Here is a 12,977-nt window from a genome sequence, read left to right as displayed (position 1 = left end):
AAGTAAACCCTTGTTTTCAAGACGTTTACAGTATTAATTATTGAGTTCTACAAATCATAAAACTGCAGTTGTTCAAGGCTGATTGATACACCAGTAACATTTGAAGTTGTCCCACACGTACCTTATAGTCGGCTTTACCATCAGTAGTGGGAGGGGGTCCGAACCTCCCTTTCGAAAAAGAAACTTAGTTAATTTTCACGTTCGACTACTCCAGCAGTGCAAGAGGTTGTCTGGTAAGCTATTTTCTGACTTGGTGTCATCCTTACGTTGGGGTATGGAGGAACGGAATTTCAACCTCTTACGTTGTAGGAGTAAAGTTTGACGGAAAGGAGTAACTAATACCCAGGGTTGCCAGTGACCCTCTTTTTCAAAATCCCTAGATCTCAGGACCTGGCCCTTTTTTGCGTACCTCAGTCAGAATGAGCTCAGAATGCTGAAGTCCACCTTTTTTATATCGTGGAATTTATTTATATTGTACCATGTTGTAACATGGAAGTTCACTATAAGTGTAACGTCGTTTAAATTTATGTCGAAACTGTTTTCTCCGCTGTTACACGCGTATATATGTTTTATATACTATGCCTCATGTAGGCCCTTAATTGGTATAGTGCATCATTCTTACTTGATTTCTAAAAAAAACTCAGGTCTTACGAATGATAATACAAATAACTGTAACCTATGTCAATCATTTTTGCACCACCAAATGTTGCATTCGTCCTGTGAGTATCGTCTAACATTCTGCCAAAGAGACACTTTCAGCTTATTATTCAAAAAAAATTTTATTTGTAGTGTCTATTCAGATTAAAATTGTTGTTGTAATCACCTTCTATACAGATGTTGAAGCCTCAACTGGAACTCCTCAGACTTTCTAGTTGCACAAAAGAAAACGTTGTTTTTTAGGTTAGCGGAAATGGACGAGTAATTCCGATTGGTTGAAGCCTTAAATCTGTCATATGCTTTCGTACTGATGAATATTTTGGACTAGAGTTAGCTACCAATGATTATGTTAGTAAGATAAGTTGCATTTCAAGTTTTTTTTTCTTTTGTACTACTGTCGATGATTTGCACTAAATGCATACTGCATTATATATTTATTGTTTTTTTTAAACGGATGCTGTATATATCTACAGAGGAAATAAACTTGAGGCTCTAAAGAGCCTGAATCGCTCACTTGGCTCTATAAGCAACATTCCAAAGCGGTCATGTTTTTTTCTTGGATAAAAATAGCTAATGCCCATACCTTAGGAACAATCATACCAATTTTCATTAATTTCATAGAAGAATTTTTTAAAAGTAATACTATTTAAAATAGAAAAAAAAATACATCGAGAACCTATTGAAAATAGCGAAAAATAAATTGAGAAGAGCCAAAAAAAAATGACCACTGAAACATGTTCTTCCTGTCAGAATTTGGCTATAACCAACGGTTTTGGAGATATATGCCTTCTGTCCAAACCGCTATGTTCTATTTTCAGTAACGGGTCACGTTTTTCTACAGATCCAACCGCTTTTTTTAGTGCAAGACATACTAAGGAACAGACATGCCAAGTTTCATTGAATTTTGTTAAGTAGTACTAATGGAGAAAATCTTTGAAATAAATGTTAACGAAGACGACAAACGACGACGGACGCTAAGTGATGACAAAAGCTCACATGTAGTTAATCATTTATACAAAGACAGATGTAATATATGTAATGGTTAACAGGTGTAATTTAAATGAAGGATGGTATCTGGAACGTTTCAGTCCCCTGCCGCATTAGGTTCTCTCCTCAGCATCTGATGGCTGATTTTCAAAATACCTTTTTTCGCAGGAACTTTTGGAACTAAAAATTGTGAGAGAATGAATGGAAAAGGGTCTTATTAATTTTACCCTTTTCACCTACTCCATGCATGCTTTCATCCTGCGGTAGTGTCTTGGTGCCTGATATTTTATAAAACATACAATTTGGCTGTTATTTTTGGAAAGGCACCCCAGATTTGTACTGAAACTCAGTAATATTTTTTCAGTATGTTACCATGGCTACTGGATTTTACAACAATAACCACTAAATTACTTATAAATGACTTGAACCTCCAGGCACCAAGGATTTCTAAAATATGCACATTTTTGTGACAAAACACCAGAAATTTCTGTGCGGACTGCCTCAAAACAGCTTTATTTCAACAAAATGAGACAAAATTTTCAGAAATGACATAACTGTATTGTACTACCTTAGTTTAGTTTGGATACCGTGAACTAATTTGCATAAAAAAACGGAGAAATGTTAAATTCAACTTTGTGTTTACAATACAATATTGAATTCTGCCATAACAAAATCCCTTTTGCATGCAATTTAACACAAAATTCACTTTTGTGTCACAAAAGTCAATTTTGTATGCAAATCAGTTAACAGAATCGTTTGGATATGCAAATGAATTCTCTCATCACGATTTTGTAAGAAGACTTCTCATTGGATATAATAACTGCTGGTCTCGTAGATGCAGGTTTCCGATTACTTCGGACAAGGATATATCATATGGATGATTAGCTATTCTGCAAAAAGTAAGTAAAACCTAATAAAGTATTAATTTTGCAGAATAGCGCACCAACCACATGATATTCCCTTGCTCGAAGTAATCGGAAACCTGCGAGTCCCGCGGTTACTTCATCCAATGAGAGGCCTTCTTTCAAAAATAGTAATGGGAGAGAATTCATTTGCATATGCAAAGGATTCTGTAAACTAATTTGCATACAAAATTGAATTGATCATAAAACAAGTCTGTATAACATAATTTTGTACAACAAAAATGATTTTTGTACGACAAAAATAATTTTGTTATGACGGAATTCAATTTTGTGTGCACAAAATTGATTTTGTCACAAAAAGATCAAGTCCAATTCGGCGCCCCATAGTCGAAACAGGTTTTCTACCAAGAGAACAATATATACTTTTTAGTAATCGGGGTTTACGACACATCATATCTTCACTTCTATCAAATCCAAAAAGGTAAAACAAAATAGTTATATTTTTTTCCTCCTGAATTGCATACATTCCATTCGTAAGTAGTACTAATAACTCTAAAGTCTCGCAGCATGTTCGTTTCTTGAGACAAGTTTGTTTCAATGCAACCTTCTATTTTATCTACAACCTGCTAGTTTTTCTACATTTTCCATGCACATTCTTTTAAAAGCTTTGTGGTACTGCTTATGGCCCGACTTCCTGTTCGTATATTTCTAATTTTCCTTGAGTTCAGTTTAAAACTACAATCTATCCAAGTCTTCAAATTATTTAAGAAACATGCTTCCTTGATATTTTACAACTTGAGTTATGGTTCTTACGTTAGAGAATGGTTGGTAATTAGAATTGTAAATAGGAAGACAAACTGATTACACACGTGAGTTTTGCTGCACACGTTTGCCAAAAATCACATGTATTTGTAGAGAGATAATTTGTATTTTTTTCTTGTGGGATTGCCATTGTTCGACGATCTTCAAATTATCTCTACACAAAGGCTTGTGCCAAATGGAAGAAACATTTAATGTTTGTTTATTTCATAATTTGTTGCATTTCCTTATCCTTTTCGACCAAAATATTTTATTCACAAGAAATTACACATTTTTTACTGTAATTATAGTTGAATGATTTTACACTCCATGAATTAGAGTTTTTACCTCAGTACTATATCTAGTCCTGTTATTTGTATAGTATATGTTTCAGTTGAGCTCATCTGACTGGGCAGGCTTTGTTTTCTCTTGTAACCAAGTAAAATGACTATAAAGTTACAAATTCGATACAACTAAATGCATATATCTAAATTATTGAGGGTGAGTATACATAAATTATTTTTTTATATTAATTTTGTTCATCATGTTTCGATTGATAATTTTAGTGAAAATCAGAAATATTTAAAGAGTTGCATATTTTTTTCAAACAAGGACACATATATATTAAAACCAATTCTTGTTTGATTTAACCATAACTCTATGTTAATAAATGGAGCTCGTTTATGTTCCCTACATTTTTGCATATAACATGTAAGTGTATTTATAAAACGAATTTACTATGATAGAACATACCGAATTACCTCAAGTTCAATCTATGTTTTGAAGCAAACGATACAATTTGAGTCAAGTTTTTTACGAAAGTTACCTCATCGAAGATGTTCAGCACTTGTCAGCACCATAACAAGAAACGGATTTCGCATTACTGCCAAAGTCACGACCAAGTTATATGTGCAAAATGTATCTCAGACGAGCATAGCAAATGCAAGAATGTCCAACCAGTAGAGAAGGCCGCTGATACGGGAAAGTTTGGACAAACTTTGAACTCTCTCGAGAATAGGATTCATCATCTAAAACAAGTTTTAACAGAAATGTTACGAACTAACGAGGACAGGTTTCAGAATCTGAATGACCAAAAGCACACGATCCGGAAAAGAATCAAACAAATTAGAAGCACAATCATGTCGCACCTTGATAAAGTTGAGAACGAACTTGGAAACGATCTCTCGGAGAAATACAAAATGTGTGCAGAACAAATAGAAAAAGACAGGCAAAGTTTTTTAAGTCAAAAGGAAATATTGGAATCATGGACTCGTGAAATCAAAGTGATGAAAGATCATGCATCAAATGTTCACTTGTTTTCAATGGCGAAGGTTTTAATACATCAACAAAAATCCAGCGAAGAATTCGTGCAAAAACATTTAGCTGAGTCTAAGATTACCAACATAGATTTCGAACCATCGAGAATGTTACACGATTCCAGAAATTTCATTCAAACATACGGGAAAATAGCAGTGAAAGAGGCACCTGCATCTATGTCTCTTCAACAGAAAAGGAATGCGCTTGTTGCATTGAACTTAAGGCCATCAGGTTCTCCTTTGATATGCAAATTTGAAACATCTGTTTTTGGTAACAACGTCGAAATTGCAAGAGGATGTTTCTTACCAGACGATCGTTTATTAATTCCTGACACTAAGAACAAACTGGTTTATGTATGTAAGATGAGTGGATTGAATGTTCATAAGATTAAGTTAAGATTCACGCCAAAAGACGTCTGCTTGCTGGATAATTCGCGCGCCCTTGTCTCGTGTGGCGACAATGGGCTGGTGACAGTTGATCTGAGAACATTGTCGCTTGCCCAATCGCTTCAACCAGGTGGTTGTTGTTCAGCAGTTGCTAGTGCAAAAGATAAAATCTTTGTTGTCAACGATGAGTGTAAAATCAGTATTGTTGACTTAAAGGGAAACGTATTAAAGAACATAACTACGCGTTATGATCCATACATGATCACTTCTGACCATAACGGTACAATATACTGGACAAACTACAATAACAACTATGTCAATAGCATCCTACCAAATGGCAACAGTCAAAATATTTATACAGGGTCTGACCTTCGAGAGAGCACCGGGGTAGCCGCTGACAATACGGGAAACGTTTATGTTTCAGGCTGTGACTCTGCCAATATTTTACACATTTCGAGAACCGACAAATCGAGCAAAACACTTTATGCTAAACGAGATGGTGTGTATGCTCCTTTAGGTGTTGCTCTAAGCTTAGATAAGTCAAAACTTATGGTGATTAATAATCAAAAACAAGTTAAAATTTTCAAAACATATTCAGCATAGACAAGGAAATAGTTTAACTTGTTGATGACCACATCAGTAAAAGTTAAAACACAAATTTTATTGAGGATTTAAAAATTGTTATTATTTTTTTAACAATTGAGCACAGGCCCTAGGGACCTAAAAAAAAATCAAGATAAATCTGCAACTTATGTCATGGCCGATGGCTTTCGATAGAATGCAATGAATATATTTTTTGTTGTTCTTATATAATTATTATTTTTTATCTGCATCAGGCACGAGGAGGAATAACAATTGCACTTCTTTAAGGAGGTAGACCTAGGATAAGGGACACAACTCTTACGAATCATTTGAACGTTTGTATTCAACATTTGACATCAATCGCATGTAAGCATCAAAGTAACTTGAATTGATGTCATTCTGGTTCAAATGAAAGCTTGATAGACTTTGGTGAAATTGAATATGATACAAACATATCATTGATTTCAGAGTTATGTTCGTTACCCAAGGTCTTCTTCCTTAATCAGGGTGTAATGCTTGACCACTTTCTATAATGATATAATTGTTACATAACCAACTTCTGGTACAGCTGATTTTAAGAGTATACTACCAAAAATGTGGCATTCGAAAAAAAATATGAATCTGAATTAAAAATAAGGGCAATTTTAGGATTTTCACCCCAAAATTATAAAAAAAAAGGGTTGCCCCAAAAAGGAGGAAAATTCTGAGAATAAGGGCCAGTTGAAAGCCTGCATTTCAGCAGTCGCATATAAAAAAGGAAAAAACGAAAACAAAACATCATGGCGGCTTCAATAACATGTATAACTTCCAGAACTGAAAAGACCGTTTGTCAATTTGTTTTCGTATTCTTTGACTGATTTCGGGTTTATGTGCTCGATACTATACTTTAATAAGTAAAGTCTCTCACCTGCGATATGTTTATGGCATTTTGTCAAAAACAAGGATTTTTGTGAACGTTATTGCCATTTAAAGTCTAAAGAGGCTAGAATCAGAAGTAAATTAAGGGACTTATTTACAATTTAACTGTTACTAATACTCTGGAGATATAAATAGGTTCTACTTCAACTATTAGGTACTTTTAATTGAATAAGATTTTAAATCGTGTTAATCCATACTTAATCAAATTCAAATGATTTAAAATTGTTTTAATAACAATTTAGCTGTATGTATTGATACGTAAAATAAGTAGATTTTGGCATTCCTCGAGAAATACAAGTAAAAAAAAAAACATATCTGAAAATCCGTCACAACAAAATCATTTTTGTTGTCGTACAAAACTATATTACACAGACTTGTCTTATGATCACTTCAATTTTGTAATGACGAAATTCATTTTTGAGACAATTTAATTTTGTGAGACAAAATTCAATTTTGTGTCATAAAAGTCAATTCTGTGTCACAAAATTTAAAGACAAAATTCAACTCTGTGTCACAAAAGTCAATTCTGTATCACAAAATTCAATTTTGTGTCACAAAAGTCAATTGTGTATGCAAATTTACATAATTCTTTGGATATGCAAATGAATTCAAAATGTGCAGCATCATGTACACGTGTATTACAAACTTAAAGCATCTCGCCCGACCTGTTCCACTCAACCGAATTTCTATTGTCATACATCAATATAATCGGAATGAAAGAAGGAATCTATCTGTATCCGGCAAAAAATCGTGAGGGACAGTGGAACAAAATAATCTTTCGCCGACTTTGACAGATTAACAAATGTCACCGCACAACACATTTCAAATATTATTTTCTTTGCTAATCTGACATTTCATTTCTTTTTCCAGCAAAATTTAAGACAAATAAATACATTAATACAAATTATCTTGTCAAATTTTAACAAATTTGGTTGCGATTAACAGGTCGGACAAAGCATTTTAAAGTTGAGTCGAAAGATGTCAGGAAATGATTATTGGGTGACGTTTATTAGGTGACGGGAATCGGTATTTAAGGTGTGGGGATTGGTGGTGGACGGGACGGGAATGGTGGTTGAAGGGGCGGGTACGGGGTACGGGTACGACGAAACGTCACCCGTCATCCGATAAATCGGAAGTAGAAAAATCGCGTATGTTAAAACCTGTTTTATCAAACAGAATCATAGAAAACGTATACTAGCAATTTTAGTCATTTTAAAACAGTTTTACTATAGAATGCAACTTAAAAGTTTTTTTAAATTTCACTTCAAAACGGCCTTAACCGTCCTGCGTTGCTCAAAGTAATCGGAAACCTGCGGTTATTATATATATATAATGAGAAACCTTACAAAATCGCGATGAGATAATTCATTTGTACACTCAAAGGATTCTGTAAACTAATTTGCACACAAATTTGACTTTTGAGACACAAAACAGACTTTTGAATCACAAAATTGATTTTTGTGACACAAAAATGAAAATTTGTAGTATGTTATAAATTTTGTTAATCTGAATTCATTTTTGGTGAACAATATTCACTTTTGTCTGTACAAAATTGAACTTTGAGTACAAAACCACATAAGTCCCATTCGGCGCCCCGTACCCGCCCCTTCAACCACCATTCCCGTCCCGTCCACCACCATTCCCCACCCCTTCAACCACCGATTCCCGTCACCTAAACCTCCACCCCCATCCTCCCTAATATAGCGTACAATAGCTCGTTTCTTGTGTATATGCAGACGGTTTAAACACTTAACATCGAATTGCGTGGAATTCATATTTAACATGCAACATTTGCTATCTGTGCATGTTCTTTCTAAACAAGACGATTTTTTTTACTAGTACTCGTACACATTTATTGTTAAAACCAATGGGTTTGGTCACTGAAACATTGTCGACATTTATTACATATAAATATATATAATATTCACTTCCGGTATATTTACATTTAAACATTACACATTAACCAAAAAAGAAAAAGAAAAAGAAAAAAAAGAAATGACAAAAGACAACACCAATTACAACAAACACGAACACTGTTGACATGAACATGGTTATGGATATATGAACATAAAAGAAAATGACAAATGTCAGCTTACATATATTGTATGCAAGTTGTATGACTTATTGAAACGATGCTTATCCTATGAGTTTGTTAGGGCTAATTACATTGTACTAGTATAAATGGAAGTGCTAAGTCACATGCAAACGGTAAATGCTGATAGACTTTTTGTTATTGATAACCATTACTTCAGTTTTGTTATAACTCATTGCCATGCCACATGGAGCTTGTAGTCCATTTACCTCTTTCAAAACGATTTTGTCAGTGTTTCCCTCGTTAGATATTTTATGAACATTCTTAGATTCTTGGCCGAGAACATACACGGCTCCTTTAGTATCAACGGCGACACCTACCGGGTCCTTTAATTCTGGACTGCTATAGAAAAATCTCTGGGTTCCAGAGAGGTCTATAAAATGAACTTCATCATTATCCCACGTGGTCCAATAAACACAACCATCTTTGGTAGCAGTCACTGAGTATGGTTGATTTGCGGTACTAACCCGTTTCACAACGTCTCCAGAAATGTTTAAATAAGTTAGCTTACAATAGTCATTTGCTATAATGATGTAGTCTTCTGTACAAGCAACGGCCGTGCATACACCTCCTGGCTTCACTAGAGGTCCGGGCTTCATTGCCTCTAAATCAACAATTTGATAACCTGCCTCTCCAGTTATCACCACGCGTTTCTGATCGAAAATAGCAACATCATTAGGAACGAACTGGAGCAGTACTCTCAACACTCGTTTCCCGTCCGGATTGCAGACATATGCGTAATTATCTGAGCCACAAACCAAAACTCTATCATCTGGTAATATACAACCCCTTTTTACTTCAATATCCCTACCGAATATAATAGTTTCAAATTTATTCAACAATGTAACTTTACGTTTCAATTGCAGTTTAGGTCCCGATTCTGAACTTCTCCTTACGCCTCCTAAAGATCCAGGGGCCATTGGTTGCGGCGTTGAGTGTCGTCGTGTCGTACCAGCGACTATTTTTGCCGCCATTGTCACTTAGTAAGACTTTCGCATGCGTTAAAATCTGTCAATCCTCAAAGCAATTCCCAAATTCTGAAATCAAAAGAATCCTAGATTTAATGGATAAATTTCAAGAATCAAATGTTACAGTATGTAATTTTTTTTATAAAGAAAATAGCATTGATAAACGAAATACGTTGCATCAGAACAAGGCTTCATCTATAAATATATATTTTAGAGTCTTCAGGAAACAATTTGACATGTTTCAAATGTAAAACTGGTTCCCGATTTGACAGTTCGATACAATTTCTTGTCTAGGACTTAACCCAAGAAGTAAACGAACAAATCGGAAATATAGTGTGTCCAGTCATTTTGTGCTATCAAAGAGGACCTTTGGGATGGTAATCAATATAGAAGCAAGCATCTCAACTGACAAATTACACAGAATTAAATATAAAAAGTCCATCTTCATATCCATTCCTTCTAGGTTCAAGTTTCAGACAAACTCATTAAATCATCAAGCGCATATAATTCTAGGTGTACGAATAATATATACACAGTATTGTATTGGTGGTTTCTACATATAGTATTAGTAAATATCTGCGAACCACTAGTTTTATTCAATAAAATGTAAGAATATACAAAATGTATCTTTGTCTAAATCCTATGCATATTTTTGTTCGTTTTTTTTTTAAATATCAAACCAGTTAAGTATTCCGAATTTTAAGAAAATCAAACCACGGAATTTAAAACTCAACTTTTGCATTGTTTTGTGAGGTTAGATGTCATGATAACTTATATTTTTCTTTTTAATTTGACCTACCAAAAATACAAGCAAATTAACTTACGTTTGTAGAAATATAATCCCCGTTGACTCTGTTCAATAAACACTGTAATTCTGACAATATCAACGAGCTGACCCCTTAACTCGCTATGTTCCAACGATTTTTAGAGACAAAAGGTGCGAATGATTCCATGACAATTAGAACATTATCAAATTAAAAACCTCCCTTTGTTGTCAGACGAACCGATTGATTAGATGTAAGGGACTAATATTCTGATTCGTGGTTCGTTAATCGGCTAAAATAACAATTATATCGTGATTTAAAAAGGTTGAGTTAAAAAAAAGAATAAAAGCTGTTTGTAATCTAACAAAAATATAATATTACAAGTAGAGTCATGACCTATTAATCCAAGATCGGGTTCTGACCGGACCAATAGACTCCGTTCCGTAAACAAACCTCCAGGGGATTAATTCCATGGGGATAAAACGACATATATATTTGTTCCTTGCTTACATTACAATATATCCAAACTAAGTGCAATCATAATACAATGCTCGATATAACACAAGTGGAAATACTCACTGCAATAATTTGCCGTCTTAATCTATATAAACAATTAAAAAAATGTCTAGTAACTTCAGAGCACCATGTAATCACCATCGGCAAAAACAAGCTGCCTGATTTAAAGATCAAATTGGTTCAAAACAAAGCAATAGTTTGCGTGTAGGAAACCAATGAAAATCGCTGTTCGACAGTGAAAGCATTGAGCAAAAGAAACTTAAGTGAAGAGAGCGATCATGTATGACCATTCAGATAATAAAATAATTCTTCTTTAACGAACAAACAGATAAACGTTCTGTAAAATGACAATTTTGTCTCATGCAGATTACATTGCTATCTTCAAGTTATATGACCTTTGGACGGTATTGTACTTATCGACAGGTTATAACTGAATAAGCCATGCTAGCAGTTTGTGAGATGTTTGATAATCATGTCTGTTTTAAGCATTTTTATTTTTTTATGCACGAACTAGTGGTAAATAAAACGCAATTGAAAAATGACGATTTTTATTTATTAATTTTACATACACAGTTGCTTTGTAACGGCTTTATTGAAACTAGATCAATAGCAAAGATACAGTGCTGTTGATCCTTACAGTGTGTTATACAAGGATGTCACGAGTTAAAAATTCTCATGAATCTAGAATATGATTATACCACCTGGTTATATGTATACAGACATCTCATATATTTATATAAATTTTCGCTGCAGACAAAGATAGTGCAACCAGCTTATCCTTAGCGGGGAGGGCATTGGTGTATCTAAAAACGCCCGGGGTAATTCAGGCATTTCGACTTACATAGATTGATTAGTAAAGAGCTGCAACTGCATAATATCTTAATACCATGTAATAAACACTTATTTCATGTTTTTTTTTGTATTCGTTTACTTAAGGGATTATTTGTAGTGTTATTAGAATTTAACAACGATTAAGAAAAATGTTTTAAGCATACTTGGTCGTGTCCTGAATTATTACATGGATTGTGTCATTACCTTTATTAATACAAAAGATAATTCTGGATTTAAATCTTTTCTGCCTTATTATAGGCAATTGTAAGTCAAGTAGGGGTCAATAACCATAACATTAAAATTGTTAACATTGTTTTACCCCAGTGTAGATGATTTTCAATACCACTGACGTATACTAAACAAAAACTAGGGCTAGACCACCCGCCTAACTCTTCGCCGAAGGAACTTCAATGTACTTTCTCAATATTATTAGTACGTTTCTAATTCCACTAACCTACACAGTAGTTATTACTGAAAATTTCTATCACAAAAACCAACGATTCCCACCTTTAGAAAGGTTCAAAAATGGAAAACAACCTCAAGCAAACTGATCAAAGAGCAGGTAATATGAATGAGGTGTTTTCATCTCATTAAAATCAAACAGAAAACAATTTGAAATTAGTTCGTGTTAGTATGCAAAAACTTTTCCAGATTAATAAAAATCTATCTAACAAAGCTTTACTGTATAACACAACTTTCAAACTTTCCTTAACAAAAGTTATGCCTAAGGAAACCTAAGAATTCATAATGATTAACAAAGTTAACCATAAAATCATGCACTTAACAAGAGAGAATAAAATCCAAAATATACCATAATTAATGCTTGTGTGATCGCATATTGTGGGAAAAGAGTAAAAAATAAATAATTTATAAAAAATCGAATAATCATTCTTATTAAACACAAAAGTATTGAATTTATAAGAAAAAAATGAATGAGTCGTCCATACGATCTATTGTACCGAATATGTACTCATTGCACTTAACTCCGGTATTCTACATGTACTTAGTGTACTCAATTGAACCCATGTTCATTGTATTTAATATTTATTGTACATGTACTCACTGAACTTATCTACATATACTCATTGTACTTTATTGAATACATACTCATTGTATTTTATATTTATTGTACACATACTCATTCTACTCACTTAACTTATCTACAGGTAGTCACTCTACATGTACACATACTAAATCATATGTGCACTCATTGTACTCAACTCTAAAACACTTCGTTCTTAATTATGCTTGTGCTCAATGTTCATAATTGTACACACACAATTTGTACCTAACATTAC

At 33.8% G+C, this 12,977-nt stretch overlaps 2 protein-coding genes across 3 annotated transcripts; one reads left to right on the top strand and one right to left on the bottom strand.

The window, feature by feature from the left end:
• The first annotated feature begins 3,681 nt into the window (after window positions 1-3,681).
• Window positions 3,682-5,821, top strand: LOC148629144 (uncharacterized). Its single transcript, XM_088544874.1, has 2 exons — window positions 3,682-3,806; window positions 4,092-5,821. The coding sequence occupies exon 2, from the start codon at window positions 4,142-4,144 to the stop codon at window positions 5,609-5,611; it is 1,470 nt and encodes a 489-aa protein (XP_088401000.1). The 5' UTR covers window positions 3,682-3,806; window positions 4,092-4,141; the 3' UTR covers window positions 5,612-5,821.
• Window positions 5,822-7,692: 1,871 nt separating this feature from the next.
• LOC148629143 (uncharacterized) lies at window positions 7,693-11,120 on the bottom strand. Of its 2 annotated transcripts, none has more exons than XM_088544910.1 (2): window positions 10,912-11,120; window positions 7,693-9,637 (listed from the first exon to the last, which is right to left on the bottom strand). In XM_088544910.1, exon 2 carries the CDS (start codon window positions 9,572-9,574, stop codon window positions 8,699-8,701), a length of 876 nt encoding a protein of 291 aa, XP_088401036.1. In that variant the 5' UTR covers window positions 9,575-9,637; window positions 10,912-11,120; the 3' UTR covers window positions 7,693-8,698. The 2 variants fall into 2 exon arrangements, with proteins under 2 accessions (XP_088401036.1, XP_088401027.1); XM_088544901.1 differs by lacking the exon at window positions 10,912-11,120 and adding an exon at window positions 10,393-10,879.
• Between the last annotated feature and the right edge of the window lie 1,857 nt (window positions 11,121-12,977).

This window comes from Perna viridis, chromosome 1 (genome assembly GCF_037379345.1).
Source record: "Perna viridis isolate PV_CMFRI_1.1 ecotype Kerala chromosome 1, ASM3737934v1, whole genome shotgun sequence".
Classification (NCBI taxonomy): Eukaryota; Metazoa; Mollusca; class Bivalvia; order Mytilida; family Mytilidae; genus Perna; species Perna viridis.
The sequence above is the reverse complement of the archived record's forward strand: the minus strand, read 5'-3'. Positions and strand labels throughout refer to the sequence as shown.

Bases quoted from the DNA above. Each gene is read 5' to 3' on its own strand.
- LOC148629144 (XM_088544874.1), top strand. From the start codon at position 4,142: ATGTTCAGCACTTGTCAGCACCATAACAAGAAACGGATTTCGCATTAC.
- LOC148629143 (XM_088544910.1), bottom strand. From the start codon at position 9,574: ATGGCGGCAAAAATAGTCGCTGGTACGACACGACGACACTCAACGCCG.